Below are 18047 nucleotides of genomic sequence, written 5' to 3'. Positions count from 1 at the left end.
CAGGTGATCAATGTATAATTTCTGTCAACTAGTGAATAGAGGAGTACAGCACAGCACCCTGCCTGTATAGATAACATACAAACAAAACAAAGAAAACAAAAATTGTGGGCAAGGCACTCCAACATATAATCATCAATTAAATATAAACACAAAAACATCACAATGCCTCGGAGGCAAGAGAGCATCACAGTCCACACAAAGAAACAAGATAAACCAGGAGAAACAAGGGACCAGGATGCAGACCCAAAACACATCCCTGAGGAAGATGTAGCATTGGAACTCCCTGATCAGGAATTCAAAAGAATTATACTTAGGTATCTTCAAAGGATTAAGAGTCAGACCAAAGAAAACACAGACAAAACCCTAGAAGAATTTTGGAAACAAATACAAGAACAAAATGACAAAATAAATGAAAAATTAGAAATGATTCTAAATCTACAGATAGAAATCCAGAAGATTAATACTAAATTGTCAGAAATAGATAACATATTGAAAGGGCAAAGGAGTAGAATTGATGCAATGGAAAACAGAATTAATGAGACTTAAGACAAATACCTGAATACTTCTTTGGAAAGCAATCAATCAGAAAAAAAAATCAAAAACAAAATGAAGAAAGCCTAAGGTTCATGTGGGATACCATCAAAAGGAATAACCTATATGTCATTGGAATTCCAGAACAGGAAGAGAAAAACAAAACCACTGAGAAAATTGTTCAAGATTTGTTGGAGGAGAACTTCCCTGATATGATGAAAAATGAGAATATATCCATTCAGGATGTCCAATGAACCCCAAACAAGATAGACCCTAAAAGAAAAACACCAAAACATATCATCATCAAACTTACCAAAACCAAAGAAAAAGAAAGAATCATGAGAGCAGCACGGGAAACACAAAAAGTTACTTGCAGGGGGCAACCAATAAGACTAAGCTTGGATTTCTTGACAGAAACCATGCAGGTGAGAACCCTTTCAGGGTTTATATATAAAACCCTGAAAAAGAAAAATTTCCAACCAAGAATAATGTACCCAGCAAAATTGTCCCTCAAATATGATGGTGAAATTAGGACATGTCCAGATAAGCAGAAATTAATGGAATTTGTCAAAACTAGACCAACCTTACAAGGGATGCCAAAGGGAGCCCTTTCGACAGAGAAGCAACAACAACCAACAACAACTATGACCATTAACACACATGATGATATAACCCAGAAACCAACCCAGCTATGGAAGTATCCAAAATAAATAAGCCTACAAGATTGTAAACAGGGAATGAGAGACACCAACTGACAAATGAAGACAACTACAAACCAAAAAGAGGCAAAAAAAAAAAATCTGTGTCATTACAGAACTTCTAGATGGTAGGGAAGTCAAGATAACTACAAGATGGAATGTACTGTTCTAAACTTGGGAAGAAAACTATAAATCATAGGATAACCTCAAAGAAAAATAGTAAACCTTCACATCAAAATAAAAAAGAGGACCAGCATAAATACTCAGCAAATACTAAAACAATAGCAATGAAGGAAGATATAACAAACGAGCTCAGCATAGAAAATTATATGGAAGAAATCGACACAATGAAAAAGCGCATGACAAAAATGACAGCAACAAATTCATATTTGCTGATAACTACATATTTGGCAAGGGACTTATCTCTAAGATTGATGGAAAACTCCAATGCTTCAACACCAACAATTAAAACTCCAATGCCTCAACAATCCAATTGAAAAAATGGGCAGAAGACATGAATAGACACTTCACCAAGGAGGATATTCAGGTGGTCAGCTAAAAGATGCTCACAATAATTGGCCATCAGAGAGATGTAAATCAAAACAACAACGAGATATACCGTCTCACCCCAGCACTAATGGTAAGGTTCAATGAGACAGAAAATAAATGCTGGTGGGAATGTGGAGATATTGGGACTCTCATACCCTGCTTGTGTGTCTGTGAAGTGACACAACCACTGTGGAAAGCAATATGGCGATTCCTTAGAAAGTTGGAATTGGAGACACCTTTGGCCCAGCAATCCCATCACTAGGTATATATCCTAAAGAGGTGAGAGCCAGGATAGGAACAGATACATGCATGCTCATGTTCATCACACTGCTATTTACAATAGCAAAAAGATGGAAACAACCTACATGCCCATCAGTGGAAGAGTGGATGACCAAACTGTGGTACATACACATACTGGAATGCTATGCAGTACTAAAGAATAATGTAGAGTCTGCAAAACACTGCATTATATGGATGAACTTGGAGGACATTATGCTGAGTGAAATAAGTCAATCACAGAAGGACAAATATAGTATTAGTTCGTTGTTGTGGAGGGTCAAGGAAAGGTTTATATATGGAGGGAAACTTTCTTTGTTGGTTGCCAGGGGTGGGAGGAGAGGGGAGGGAACACCTCAAAAAAAAAAAAAATGCATTGACCCATGTCACTTTAGTTTTGTGTATTTCACTGTACATAAATTATATTTCAATATAATGCATTTAAAAAAAAAAAAGATTTATAGCCTTGGAAACTCAATGGAGTAATTCTGTTTTGTCCTATAGTGTCAGTATAAGTCAGAATCGACTAGATGGCAGTAGGGTTTTTTTTTTTTTGGTTTTGGTTTTGGTCATGAGGTAAACTTATTTGCATTGTTCACAGTGCTTAACACATGATGGCTTAATAAATACTTGTTGAATAATTAATATTCTTCTGGATTATAGGCTGATATGCATGACCTATATAGGTTGACTGTTGTCATATTAAGGAGTTCTGGTGGCATGATGCCTAAGGCATTTGACTGCTAACCAGAAGGTTAGCAGTTCAAATCCACCAGAAACTCCACAGAAGGAAACTGGGCAATCTACTTTCATAAAGATATATCACCTCAGAAACCCAAAGGGGGTTGCTATGATTCGGAATCAACTCCATGACACTGAGTTTGATTTTTTTGTTTGTTTGGTTGGTTGTTGTATTATCAATTATAACTGGTAATTGTACTGGAAATATTTACTCTGGTAAAAAATCACGGCTGTAGTCTTGTGTATCTTTAAAATTAAAAATCCTTTCTTTGGATATTGATGTAGAATATGTCTTCTACTGCACCAGTCCCTGACGAAGGATATCATGCTAGGTAAAGTAGAGGGTCAGCAATAAAAGACCCTTAACAAGATGGATTGACATAGTGGATGTGGCAATGGGCTCAAGCATAGCAATGATTGTGAGGATGGTGTGGGACCAGGCTATGTTTCATTCTGTTGAACATAGGGTCACCGTGAGTTAAAACTGACTCAGTGGCACCTAACAACAACACTGGACCACAAGGGCATATGTTGCATATGCTTTTAGAATGTTTCTTTATGGTTATAAATATACCATGAAGTGTCAGTGTAGTATAAAATCAAATTGGAAATAAAATTGCATCTCTTAATTAAATTTCAGAAATGCACTCTTTTCAAATGTCAGTGATGTTATCATTCGCAGCTAATTATGTTACAGAAACTAAATGAAGCTCTGCAACTCCTTATGCTATGTAAATGATAATTGTGGAATCAGAAGATCTTGTGTCAAGAAATAAAATTGCTTTTAATGAGCTGTGAAAAGAGTTTTTTATAAGTTTGTAATTTATTTGTCAGTGCAATATGTTACACACTAAAATAAACATTTTCATCTTTTTTCTAAATGAGGAAAAAATACATCTCTTTCATAAATACTGATGTTTTCAAGAAAAAATAAAGATATGAGACATTCCATTCTTCCATTAAGCTTCTAATACTTTTATTCCATTGCTTAAAAGAAAAACTTTGGAATTTAAAGAAATTCTAGCTCTTTATGTATGTTGTTGTTGTTGTTTGCCGTCGAGTTGGCCCTGACTCATAGCGACCCCTCCTTGGGTTTCCGAGGCAGTATCACTATGGAAGTAGGATTGCCCAACCTTCCTTCCCAGGAGTGGCTGGTGGGTTTGAACCGCCAGCCTTCTGGTGAGCAGTCAAGTAGCCTAGCTCTTTATGTATAGGGATTATCTTTTGTTTTCCATTTTTGTTGTGTGAATTTCACACAATTCAAGAGAACCTAGAGACAGCATTTGTGTTTTGTTAGGGAGACAACTAGACCATGCACCATTTTTCCTAGCACTTCTTTAGCTTTACCTTAAATGTTGAGAAAAAAAGAAATCAAGTCCTATAGCTAAGATTCAATCTCATCCCAACTCACCCCTTCTTTCTTTATTTTTTTAACTTTTTATTGAGATTTGGATAAAAGTTTACAGAGCAAATTGGCTTTCCATTCACTAATTCATACACATTTTGTTTCATGATATTGATTGCAATCCCCACAATGTAACATCACTCACTCTTCCCAACTCCTCCTTGTGTTTATGTTTTTATTTTTCCTTCTTTCTTCTTTCCTTTTCCTTCTTTCCTGCATTCTGAGCTTTATCCCTGGGCAAATGCTGCCCTTTTGATCTCATATGGTTGATTGTTCTAAGGAGTGAATACTTCCCTGATGTTACAGTTTACCGTATAGGGCTGTCTATCATTTGGCTGAAAGTTGAGCCATGGGGGTGAGCTCAGGTCCTAGCTTGAAGGGCAACTAAGGGACATAGTCTCAGGGATTCCACCAGCCTCTATCAGACCTGTAAGACTGGTCTTTATTATTTTGAGTTAAATTGCATATTTTTCTCCCACTCTATCCAGGACTTTGTACTGTGTACCTTTTCAGAGTAGTTGGTAGGGTAGCCAGACTTGACCTGGTCATCTGGTCAGGGTCACGGAGGCTCAGGTTCATGTGGTTCACTAGTCCTTTGGACTAATTGTTTCCATGCACTTTGATTTTCTTCACTCTTCTCTGCTTCGGATGGTGAAAGACCAATACTTGCATCTTAGATAGCCAATCACAAATTTTTAAGACCCCCGTCGCTACTCACCAAAGCAGGACGTAGAACATTGTCTTTGTGGGCTATGTTATGCCAATTGATCTTGATGTTCCCCAAGACTATGGTTCTGAGCGCCAGGCCTAGCACCTCATCCCCTAAAGCCAACTTGCCCATTGTTTAGATGGAAAAGCTGACATTCAGGAAAACGTGATAAAAAGATTGAGAAAATAATGTTTAAAATGGAATTAAGCCACTAGGGAAGAGTTTTGCAGTTTTATGTTAACCCATAGTAAGTTAGATAGGTTTATGCTCTTTTTTTTACAACAAAACTTGTATAATATGATTGTTGTTGCCACTAGTCAATTCTTGTTTGTGGCTCAACATTTTTAAAAACTACACCATTAAGGAAGAATTTATATACCATACAATTCACTGATTTTAAGTGCTCGATTTAATGATTTTTAGCAAATTTATAGCATCATGTAATAATCACCACTATACTATACAGTTTTAGAATATTTTCATCACCCCTGTAAATTCCCTGTGCCCACTACTGATCTACTTTCTGTGTATTAATTTGCCTTCTCAGGACATTTCATATAAATAGAATAATGCCATATGCAGTCTTTTGTGTCTGGTTTCTATTACTTTGCAAAATGCTTTTGCAGTTTAACGTAGCACGTATCACAAATCATTTTCAAAAATGAAAACTAAAATACAATAGCTGTTTTCCGCTTGTTAATATTTAACTAGATAGAAAGTAAGACTGTACAACATTTAAATTCACCTTTCTTTAAGAAAGTTATCTTGTGTGCTTTACATGGAGTAAGATGATTGTGCTATAAATCATAGTCACAGATTATTGGCCAATTGACCTCTAAGAATGATTTTAAATTTTACCAACAGCAGTTCATTTGGCATATATATATATATATATATGTCTTCTGTTTTTATATATTGCAGCAAATTAGAGCAGTAAACAATTAGTAAGCAAAATTGTTGCTAGGAGACCACATCATATTTAGATTTGCATGAATAACTTTCAATTTCCTCCTGAAAATTTAATTAAAGTTACACAACATATGGAATGGTTAACACCTGATTTTTCTGAAAACCAGTTTGAAAGAAAGATCACAGGCTGCTATGGGCTTATAACTGTGAAACATTTGAAAGTTACAGAATATTCATTATGAATGTAAATTTTTATACTTACAAATTATCCTCAAGTCTCTTCAAGGAATCCAAAACTAATGAATGAACACTATCTAAGGAGCAAGATCCAAAGCAATTTAGAGCTGGGAGATATCTAATTTTCATAACCCAGTCATTATGTAGCTTCCTTTTAACACTGAGAATTAAAAAAGAAAAAAAAAAGTTTTGTTAGGCACATAAACTAGTGCTGAGTTTTTATTTGGTGTGTCATTTTGACTTTAAATTAATTGCAACTCTGAGCTGCAATACAGCCTAAATGTATAATATGGTCTCATGTTTTATACCACATTTTAGTTGTTTAACTAATTTTTTATAAATTATGCAGGAATTTAAATGATAAAACAACTTTAAAATATTATCTATCGAATTTTGCACTATAGACTTGGAATTTAAGGAATAAGCAAGAAGGATCCTATTCCAATATTGGCATCAGCAGCCTTTTAACTAATTGCCATTGAGCCAATTCCAACTCATGGTGATAACATGTGTGTTAGTACAACTCTGTTCAATAGGGTTTGCAATAGCTGTGATCTTTTGGAAGTAGAGCTCTAGGCCTTTCTTCTGCATCACCACTAGGTAAATTTAAACCACAACCTTTCAGTTATCAGCAAGTACAAATCATTTGCACCACCCAAGGACCTACTATTAGCATTTCTTTACTCAAAATTCTTACATGAAACTGGAAGTAGACATCTTTATGGTATTACGTTTACGTGTGAACAATGGTACATTTATTTCCTCATTCATGATTCATTGAGCACCTGCCTATTTAAAGTACCAAGGACATAAAGATGATTAAGGTAAAATTCCTATTTCCTATGGACCTTGGATTCCAGTTGAGGAACGGACATGTTTTCAACTCATTGCAGGGAAGTTCTACCAAACCAAATCCACTATCATTGAGTCAATTCTGACTCACAGCATTCAGTCCATGTATGCCTCAGCAGCAAATAAATTTTTTACGTAATTGTAAATTATCCACAAGAACCAATGTGAATTAATATATACTTAACTCTATGCAGATTCCAAAAATTCATCATATTCCTCAAATGTTATTTCTGATTCATCTATTTAATGGAAATGAAGTGAAAAACCACCATGGAATTTTCTGACAAGTGGTACATATCTCAGTAAAGAGAAGATTACTATCTCAGTATCTATTCTGAGAACATATCATAATTAGAATGAAATGCTTGATGTTATATACACCAACACATAAATATTGGGAAAGTCTCCCATCATAGTCTAATACTTTGGTGCAACTAAGTAAATCTGAATATGTGTGGAGGATATAAAATGGAGCCAGATAATTAGTTATTATAACATTCTAAGGTCCAGCAATGGAGTTAGACTTAATTCTATTGTTATTATAATCGTACTGAGCTCTTAATTGCATATTCTAACATTGGGAGGAAGGTTGGGCAATCCTACTTCCGTAGTGATACTGCCTCGGAAACCCAAGGAGGGGTCGCTATGAGTCGGGGCCGACTCGACGGCACATAACAACAACAACAACAACAACAACATTGGGATAAAATACTTGCTATACTAATGATGAAGTATCATGCTGTATATTTTTATGTTTGGTTTTATTATTATTTAAACAAAATTGTCATTTTACAAAATTAAGAAAGTAGAAAAACATAAAAAAAGAAAATTGGACTTCTGGTAAGATGGAGAAATAGACAGACAAGCTACACAGATCCTCTTCAACAAAGAAAAGAGACACCAATTGACAGCGATACAGAAGATAATCCTGAGCTTTGAAAGAAAGTATACAGAAGTGGATTAGGCATCAACTAGTGGAAAAATCTGAACAAAAACAGTTAGTACGGAGACAGTCAGAGCAGCTACTGTGATGGGACCAACAGCCTGAATATTGCCAAGTGGTGTTGGGACCTGAGAATTGATCTAAAGATCAGCTCTGGTCACCAAGGGCTTCAGGGATGATTGTGACTGTGCTGGTGGCCTATGACTAGGAAGGGAAACAGCAAAGAGAGAGACAACCTGAGCTGTAGACTTTCTGCTGTCCAGAGGGAGAAGCAATTTTGATTGTTTACAAGCAGCAGCCATTCTGGATATTTAAAGTGACCAAAGGTGCAGCCATTATGAATGTTTACAAGCGGCAGCCATTTTGGGTATTTAAAGTGATGGAGGGTACAGCCATTTTGAATCTTTACAAGTGGTGGCCATTTTGGATTTTAAAGTGACAGCATTCTCATTTGGATTCCAGGGACCCAAGAATAGGCTTTGTTTGCCAAGCATGGCAGGGACACACAGGAGGCAGACAACAAGAAAGGAGACAGGTGGTGAGTGTATAAGTGCTGCCAACTAGTGAATAGAGAGCACAGCACAGTACCCTGCTTACATAGATAATATACAAAGAAAATGAAAATTGTGGGCAAATCACTCCAACATACAATCACCAATTAAATATAAACACAAAAACATCACAATGCCTCAGAGACAACAGAGCATCACTGTGCACACACACAAAAAAGCAAGATAAAGCAGGAGAAGCAAGGGACCGGGATACAGACCCAAAACACATCGCTGAGGAAGATGTAGGATTGGAACTCCCTGATAAAGAATTCAAAGGAATTATATTTAGGTATCTTCAATGAATTGAGAGACAGATCAAGGAAAACACTGACAAAATTGAGGAAAACACAGAGAAAACCCTAGGACAATTTCAAAAGACAATACAAGAACAAAATGACAAAATAAACAAAAAATTAGAAATGATACAAAATCTACAGATAGAAATCCAGAAGATTAATACTACATTTTCAGAAACAGATGACATTGAATGGGCAAAGGAGTAGAATTGAATCAATGGAAGACAGAATTAGTGAGACTGAAGGCAAATACCTCGACACTTCTTTAGAAAGTGATTAATCAGAAAAAAAGATCAAAACAAAATGAAGAAAGCCTAGGGTTCATGTGGGATACCATCAAAGGAATAATCTACATGTAATCAGATTCCAGAACAGGAAGAGACAAAGAAAACCACAGAAAAAATTGTTGAAGATTTGTTGGAAGAGAATTTTCCTGCCATCCTGAAATATGAGAATATATGTATTCAAGAAGTCCAATGAACCCCAAAACAGGATAGACCCCAAAAGAAAATCACCAAGATGTATCATCATCAAACTCACCAAAACCAAAGACAAAGAAAGAATCCTGTCAGCAGCATGGGAAAAACAAAAAGTTACCTACAAGGGGCAACCAATAAGACTAAGCTCAGATTTTTCAGCAGAAATCATGCAGGCAAGAAGACAGTGGGATGGTATATATAAAACCCTGAAAAAGAAAAATTTCCAACCAAGCATTGTGGACCCAGCAAAACTGCCCCTCAAATATGATGGTGAAATTAGGACATTTCGCAATAAGCAGAAATTAAGGGAATTTATTAAAACCAGACCAACCTTACAGGAGATGCCAAAGAGAGTCCTTTGGACAGAGAGGCAACAACAGCAGACAACAACTGACCATTAACAAACATGGTGATATAACTCAGAAACCAATCAAGCTATGGAAGTATCCATAGTAAATAAGCCTACAAAATTGTAAACAGGGAACCAGAGACATCAATTGACAAATGAGGACAATTGCAAGCCAAAAAGAGTGAAAAAATTTTGTCATTACTGTACTTCTAAATGGTAGGGAAGTCAAGACAACTACAAGATAGAATGGACTGATCTAAACTTGGGAAGAAAACTATAAATCGCAGGGTAACCTCAAAGAAATATGATGACCTTCACATCAAAATAAAAAAGAGGACCAGCACAAATATTTAGCAAATACTAAAACAAGAGCAACAAAGGAACTGATAACATGATTCATAAACAAAATGAGCTCAGCACAGAAAATTACATGGAACAAAGAAGTCAGCACCATGAAAAAGCACATAACAAAAATGACAGCAACAAATTCATACTTGTCAATAATTACATATCTGGCAAGGGACTTATCTCTAAGATTTATAGAAAACTCCAACACTTCAACAGCAAAGAAATTAAAAATCCAATTGAAAAAATGGGCAGAAGATACGAATAGACACTTCACTAAGGAGGATATTCAGGTGAATAGCAAATACATGAAGAGATGTTCATGATCATTGGCCATCAGAGCGATACAAATCAAAACTACAATGAGATACCATCTCACCTCAGCACTGATGTCACGGTTCAGCGAGACAGAAAATAACAAATGCTGATGGGGATGTGGAGGGATTGGGACTCTCATACACTGCTGATGGGACTGTGAAGTGATACAACCACTGTGGAAAGCAGTATGATGATTCGTTAGAAATCTGGAATTGGAGGTACCCTTTGGTCCAGCAATCCCATTACTAGGTATATATCCTAGAGAGGTGAGAACCAGGACAGGATAAGATACATGCACACTCATGTTCATCACAGCACTGTTTACAATAGCAAAAAGATGGAAACAACCTACATGCTTATCAATGCAAGAGTGGATGACCAAACTGAGGTACATACACACAATGGATTGCTATGCAGCACTAAAGTATAATGTAGAGTTTGCAAAACACCACATAACATGGATGGACTTGGACGACACTATGCTGAGTGACATAAGTCAATCACAGAAGGGCAAATATAGTATTAGTTCATTGTGGAGGGTCAAGGAAAGGTTTATATATGCAGGAAAACTTTCTTTGTTGGTCATCAGGGGTAGGAGGGGAGTGGAGGGAACACTGAAAAGAAAAAAGCATTGACCCATGTCACTTTAGTTTTGTGTATTTCACTGTACATAAATTATATTTCAATAAAATGCATTTAAAAAAGAAAGAAAGAAAGAAAATTAAGATCACCTCTATGAAGTCCCATAGGAGCTCTGGTAGGGTAGCGGTTAAGGCATTTGGTTGCTAACCAAAAGTTTGGTACTTTGAGCCCACCATACTGCTCCCTGGATGAAAGATAAGGCAGTCTGCTTCCATCAAGATTTACAGCCTTTGAAACCCAGTGGAAGTCACTATGAGTCAGAATCAACTCAATGGCAGTGAGTTTTTGGTTTTCTATTAAGTCCCATAGCAAAGACTATGGATTCACACTCAGTCTTTTTCTAAGTAAGAATATACACACAGGGACTCACACACATATTGAGCAGTCGGGGTTCTCTCTAGTTAACCCTGCTTGGTTTGCTAGTTATAATAAACCAGTCCAGGGAAATCTCAGCTTCCCTTCCCTCAAAAAAACCAAACCAAACTCACTGCCAGCTACCTGATTCCAACTCACAGCCACCCCCATTAGGATTCTGAGGCTATAAATCTTTACTGAGCTAGGTCACCCCATCTTCCATCAGTGGGTGGGTTTGAAGGGCTGACCTTCTCATTAGCAGCAAAATGTCTTATCCACTACATCACCAGAGCTCCAGATCCCAGCTGCCAGTGCAGCTCTTATCCTCACTCACCTGGAGCTAGATCAGTGGGTATCCTCTGCTGTCAAGTCAGATTTGACTCATGGAGACCCCTCCTTGGGTTTCTGAGGCAGTATCACTACAGAAGTAGATTGCCCAATCTTCCTTCCGAGGAGTGGCCGGTCACTTTGAACCTCCAGCCTTCTGGTTAGCAGTCAAATGCCTTAGGCACTATGCTACCAGAGCTTCTTGGTCACTGAGTATGGGGCTCCTTAATTGTTTCTTAGGTCTCATAATTCATTGTTATTACTCACAAATTGCAGGAGTTCTGGTGGCACAGTGGTTAAAGCACATGGCTGCTAAATATTGTGAATAGTGTTGTGATGAACATGGGTATGCACTTATATCTATTCATATCATGGCTTTTATTTCTCCAAGATATATGCCTTGTAATGGGATTGCTGGGATCATACGTTATCTCAATTTCTAGCTTTTTAAGGAAGCGCCATACTGTTTTCCACACCAGCTGTACTATTTTATACTTCCACCAGCAGTCTATGAGCGTTTCAATCTTTCCACTCACTCACCAGCATTAGTTGTTTTCTTATTCTTATTCTTATTATTTTAATTATCACTGTCATTGCTGGGGTGTAATAATCTCTCATTTTGATTTGCATGTTTCTGATGGCTAATGATGGTGAGCATTTCTTCATATGTTTGTTGGCCTGTTGAATATCTTCTTTGGTGAAGTGAGTGTTCATGTCCTTTGCCCATTTTTTGTTTTGTTTGTCTTTTTGTTGTCAAAGTGTTGAAGTTTTCTATAAATTTTACAGATTAGTCTCTTTCTGATACGTCATTGCTAAAATTTTTTCCCAGTCTGTAGGTTCTATTTTTATTCTTTTGGAGAAGTCTTTTTTTTTTTTTTTTGGCAAAGCATGCGTATTCTTTCAATTGCAGTAGTTAGTTCCAACATTTGTCCTGTGGGTTGTGATCGGATATTTATTATCTTTCCATAACTTTGCTTAACACATTTCCCTCTTTAGACTTTGGTCCACATTTTTTGTTTGTTTCTTTTCAGTGAAGGAGAAGTCTTTTGATAAGCCTAAGTGTTTCATTTTGAGGAAATCTCATTTATCTTGTTCATTTTCTGCTATTTGTGCCTTTATAGTTATGTTTGGTATTCTATTTATGCCATATATTAGGGTCCCTAGTATTGTCCCTTCAATACCATTGGCTCTTGACCATATGCCACCTCCTGAAATGGATGAACATCAACCAATTCTTTGTGGTACAGTGACTCTGTGTATTCCTTCCGTCTTCTTTTGATGTTTCTTGCATCATGCAATATTTTCCCATAGAATCTTTTGATATTGCAACTCAAGGCTTGAGCTTTCTCTTCAGTTATTTCAGCTTGAGAAACACCAAATATGTTCTTGTCTTTTGGTTTCCAGGACTTTGCACATTTCATTATAATAATGGCTTTGTCTTCTTGAGAGCTGCTCTTTGAAATCTTCCGTTCAGCTCTTTTATCTTGTCATTTCTTCATTTGCTTTAGCTACTCTCCATTCAAGGGCAAGTTTCAGAGTGTCTTCTGACATCCATTTTGGTCTTTTCTTCCTTTCCTGTGTTTTTAATGACCTTTTGCTTTCTTAATGGATCATTCATGCTCTTTCTTTTTTTTTTTTTAAAGATTTAAAGATAATTTTAATTTTTTAATGGAATCTTCCAAAGCAACTCATGGACCCTTAGAAAATAATTACATATACTTAAGCAATCCATCCTTTGTTAATACAGCTGAGGACAGTGGGTGGGTCATGGATTCCCCCCTCCCTCTTTCTTTCCAGGTGAGAAAAGGCAAGTTGAGAAGTGAACACCTCAGATTGCTTCTCTTTGTTTGAGGCTCTTATCCCCAGGGCTTTGTTCTCTTGGCTAGGCATACCTGTTGATCATGCTGCTTAAAACTGTAATTATTCAAGACAGCTTTTTGGCTCACAGTGTTGTTTCAGGGGCTTCATAAATCATACAAATTTTTACTGCAACAGAAACTATAATTACCCACAAACCTTGACATGTCAAAATGTGTATTAATTAGATAAGGTAATAAATATTTTACTGCACATAGCTATAATTATTACATTAAAAGTGAAGTATATACATATGCCATCTTGAAATTCTGCGGTAAATTATTCAATGCATGGATGATGTTCCTGATGTCATGCCACAGTTCCTCTGGTTTTTGGTCATTGGGGTTCAGTGAATCAAATTCAGGTAGGATATAATTAGGGTCATATTTTGGCTCTCAGGGACTTGTTTTAATTATCTTCAGCTTCAACTTGAATTTGCATATGAGCAGTTGATGGTCTGTTCCACAGTCAGCTCCTGACCTTGTTTTGGCTAAAGATACTGATCTTCTCCATCAACTCTTCCCACAGATGTACTTGATCTGATTCCTGTGTACTCCATCTGGCAAAGGCCATGTGTATAGCTTCCATTTATGTTGTTGAAAAAAAATGAATAAATTATTGGTCTTGCAAAAAAGTCTATTGTGCAATCTCCAGCATAATTTCTATCACCAAGGCCATATTTCCAGCTACCAATGATTCTTCTTTGTTTCCAACTTTTGCATTCTGATCACCAGTAATAATGAACACATCTTGATTGCATGTTTGGTCAATTTCAGATTACAGAAGTTGGCAAAAATCTTCAATTTTCTTGTCTTTGGTTTTGGTACTTGGTGTGTAAATTTGAATAATACTAGTATTAACTGGTCTTCCTTGTAGGCTTATGGATGTTATCCTATCACTGACAGCATTGTACTTTAGGATAGGTCTTGAAGCACTCTTTGTGATGATGAATACCACACCATTCCTCTTCAATTTGTCATTCCCAGCATTGCAGATCATATGGTTGTCTGATTCAAAATAGACAAAATCAGGCCATTTTACCTCACTAATGCCTAGGATATCAATCTTCATGTGTTCCATTTCATTTTTGACAACTCCAAATTTCCTAGATTCATACTTCATACATTTCATGTTTCAATTATTAATGGATGTTTGCAGCTCTATTTTGACTCATGCCACATCAGCAAATGGAGGTTCCAAAAGCTTTATTCCATCCATATCATTAAGATCTACTCTACATTGAGCAGGCAGCTCTTCCTCAGATGTATTTTGAGTACCTTCTGACCTGAGGGGCTCATCTCCCAGCACTGTATCTGAAAATGTTTCAGGGATATTCATAAAATAATATATCAGATGGTGTATCACTGCTATTCATAATGTTTTCACCAGCCAATTCTTTGAGAAGTGGATGGCCCCTTCCTTCTTCCAGGTCTGTCTTAGTTTGGAAGGTCTGCTGAAACCTGTCTACCATTGGTGAACCTACTGGTATTTGAAATACTGGTGGCATAGCCTTCAGCCTGACAGCCACATTCAAGCCACCACAATATGACAAACTGACAGATGAATGGTGGTATTGAAGAAAGAAGTTGAAGCTGAAGTGAAGGAATGGCAGAAAAACAAGGGCCCAGGAATTGACAGAATACCATTGAAATGTTTCAACAAATGAATGCTGTGCTACAGGCACTTACTTGTCTATGCTAAGAAATTTGGAAGACAGCTACCAGGCCAACTGGAAGAGATCCATATTTGTGCCCATTACAAAGAAAGGTGATCCCACAGAATGTGGAAATTATTGAAAAATATCATTAATATCACATACAAATAAAAGCTTTTTGAAGATAATTCAAAAACAGTTGCAGCAGTATACTGACAGAGAACTCCCAGAAATGAAGGCTGGATTCAGAAGAGGACAGAATGAGGGACATCATTACTGATGTCAGATGTATGTTGGCTGAAAGCAAAGAATACCAGAGAGATGTTTACTTGTGTATTATTGATTATGCAAAAGCATTTGACTGTGTGGATCACAACAAATTATGGGTAACATTGAAAGAATGGGAATTTCAGAACATTTAATTGTGCTCAAGAGGAACCTGTACATAGACCAGGGGGCTGTCATTCAAACAGAACAAGGGGATACTAAAACCAAAAAAAAACAAACTCACTGCTGTTGAGTTCGATCCAACTCATAGCGACCCCACCTTGGGTTTCCGAGGCGGTATCACTACGGAAGTAGATTGCTCAATCTTCCTTCCAAGGAGTGGCTAGTAGGTTTGAACAACCAGCTTTCTGGTTATCAGTCAAATCCCTTAGGCAATATGATACCAGAGCTCCTAAGGGGATACTACATGGCTTAAAATCAGGAAGGGAGTGTGTCAGGGTTGTATCCTTTTACCATACTTATTCAATCTGTATGCTGAGCGAATACTCTGAGAAGCTGGACTATATGAAGAAGAACACAGCATCAGGATTGAAGGAAGACTCATTAACAACCTGCGATATGCAGATGACACAATTTTGCTTGCTGAAAGCAAAGATGACTTAAAGCACTTACTGGTGAAGGTTAAAGAATACAGTCTGTAGTATGGATTACACCTCAACATAAAAAAAAAAAAATGAAAATCTTCATAACTGGACCAATAAGTAGCATTGTTATAAATGGAGAAAAGATTGAAGTTGTCAAAGATTTCATATTGGTGTCACAATCAGCATCGATGGAAGCATCAGTCAGTAAATCAGATGATGTATTGCTCTGGGCATACTTCTGCAAAAGACCTCTTTAAAGTGCTGAAGAGCAAAGATGTCTCTTTGAAGACTAAGGTGTGCCTAACCCAAGCCATAGTAGCTTCAATTGCCTCATGTGCATGTGAAAGCTGGACAATGAATAAGAAAGGTTGATGCTTTTGAGTTGTGGTGCTGGTGAAAAATACTGAAAGTCCATAAATTCTTCTGGACTGCCAGAAGAACTAACAGATCTGTCTTGGAAGAAGTGCAGCCTGAATGCTCCTTGGAAGCAAGAATGGCCAGACTTCGTCTCTCCCACTTTGGTCATGTCATCAGAAGGGACCATTCCCTGAAGAAGGATATCACACTTGGTCATGTGGAGGGTAAATCAAAAAGGGGAAGGCCCTCAACAAGATGGATTGGCACAGTGACTGCAACAAAGGGCTCAGGTATAGCAAGTATTGTGTGTCTGGCACAGGACCAAGCAGTATTTCATTCTGTTGTACATAGGGTCACTATGAGTTGGAACTGACTCGAAGGCACCTGACAACAACAACTGTATTGTCCCTATTTTTCTGTCGATGATCTTTCTAGATTTCCAGGAAAAAAAAAAAAAAAAAAAACCTCACTGTCTTCCAGTCAGATCCTACTCATAGCAACCCCTCCTTGGGTTCCTGAGGTGGTATCACTACAGAAGTAGATTGTCCTATCTTCCTTTCTTTATAGTTTTAGGTTTCATATTCAGATTTTTGATCCATTTGGAGTTAGTTTCTATGTATGGTGTGGTATTTGTCCTGTTTCATTTTTCTACAGTTAAACATCCAGTATTGCTTGCACCATTTGTTAAAGAGACTGTCTCTCCTCCATTTAATGGACTTCGGCCCTTTGTTGAAGATCAGCTGTCCGTAGGTGGATGGATGTACATCTGGGTTCTCAATTCTGCTCCACTGATCCATGTGTCTGTCATTGTACCAATACTAGTACCAGTACTAGTACAATGTTTTGACTAGTGTGGCCCTATAGTAGGTTTTCAGATTAGAGAGTGTGAGATCTCCTACTTTGTTCTCCTTCCTAAGTAGTGTCTTGCTTATCCAGGGCCCCTTTCCTTTCCATTAGTCAAAAGCCAAAGTTGGTAACTAATTTTTCCATCTCATTATAGAATGTTGTTGGAATTTGGATCAAGACTGAATTATATCTATAGATCACTTTGGGCAGTATGGACATTTTCACAATATTCAGTCTTTCTATTCATGAGCATGTATGTTTTTTCATTTATGTAGGTCTCTTTTATTTTCTTGCATAGTGTTCTGAGGTTTTCTTTGCATATGTCTTTTATATCCCTGGTTAGATTTATTCTTAAGTATTTTACCTTTGAAGGGGTTATTCTAATTGGTATTATTTTCCTAATAGTTTTTTAAATTCACTTCATTAGTTTAGAGGAATTCAACTGATTTTTGTATGTTCTTTATTTCCTTTTCTTGCCTTATTGCTCTAGCTAGGACTCCCAGTACAATATTAAATAAGAGTGGCATCCTTGTCTGATTCCCGTTCTCAAGGAGAATGCTTTCAGTCTCTTTCTGTTGAGGATGGCATTGGCTGTTGGTTTTGTATAAATGCCATTTATTATATTGCGGAATTTCTCATCTATTCCTGTTTGCTTAAGAGTTTTTGACAGGGATGGGGGTTGGACTTTATATCAAATGCTTTTTCTGTGTTGATTGAGATGATTATGTGATTCTTTTGTCTTATTTATGTGGTGAATTACATTGATTGATTTTCTATTGTTAAATCATCCTTGTGTATCTCATATGAATCGCACTTGGTTTTATATATATATATATAGGAACTCTGGTAGCATAGTGCCTAAAGCACTTGACTGCTCACCAGAAGGCTGGCGGTTCAAACCCACCAGCCACTCCTTGGAAGGAAGGTTGGGCAATCCTACTTCTATAGTG

At 37.0% G+C, this 18047-nt stretch overlaps 1 protein-coding gene across 1 annotated transcript in view; it reads right to left on the bottom strand.

The window, feature by feature from the left end:
- The window catches only part of WDR64 (WD repeat domain 64), a 363829-nt gene that overhangs the window by 279756 nt on the left and 66026 nt on the right, over positions 1-18047 (bottom strand). Inside the window, exon 8 of the mRNA XM_042781201.1 lies at positions 6081-6215. Coding sequence (XP_042637135.1) covers positions 6081-6215 — 135 coding nt within the window. The remainder of the gene's footprint in view (positions 1-6080; positions 6216-18047) is intronic.

Source organism: Orycteropus afer, unplaced genomic scaffold (assembly GCF_000298275.1).
Source record: "Orycteropus afer afer isolate SDZICR_OR568_19922 unplaced genomic scaffold, OryAfe1.0 scaffold00096, whole genome shotgun sequence".
Taxonomy (NCBI): Eukaryota; Metazoa; Chordata; class Mammalia; order Tubulidentata; family Orycteropodidae; genus Orycteropus; species Orycteropus afer.
This window is presented reverse-complemented; position numbering and strand designations above follow the sequence as displayed.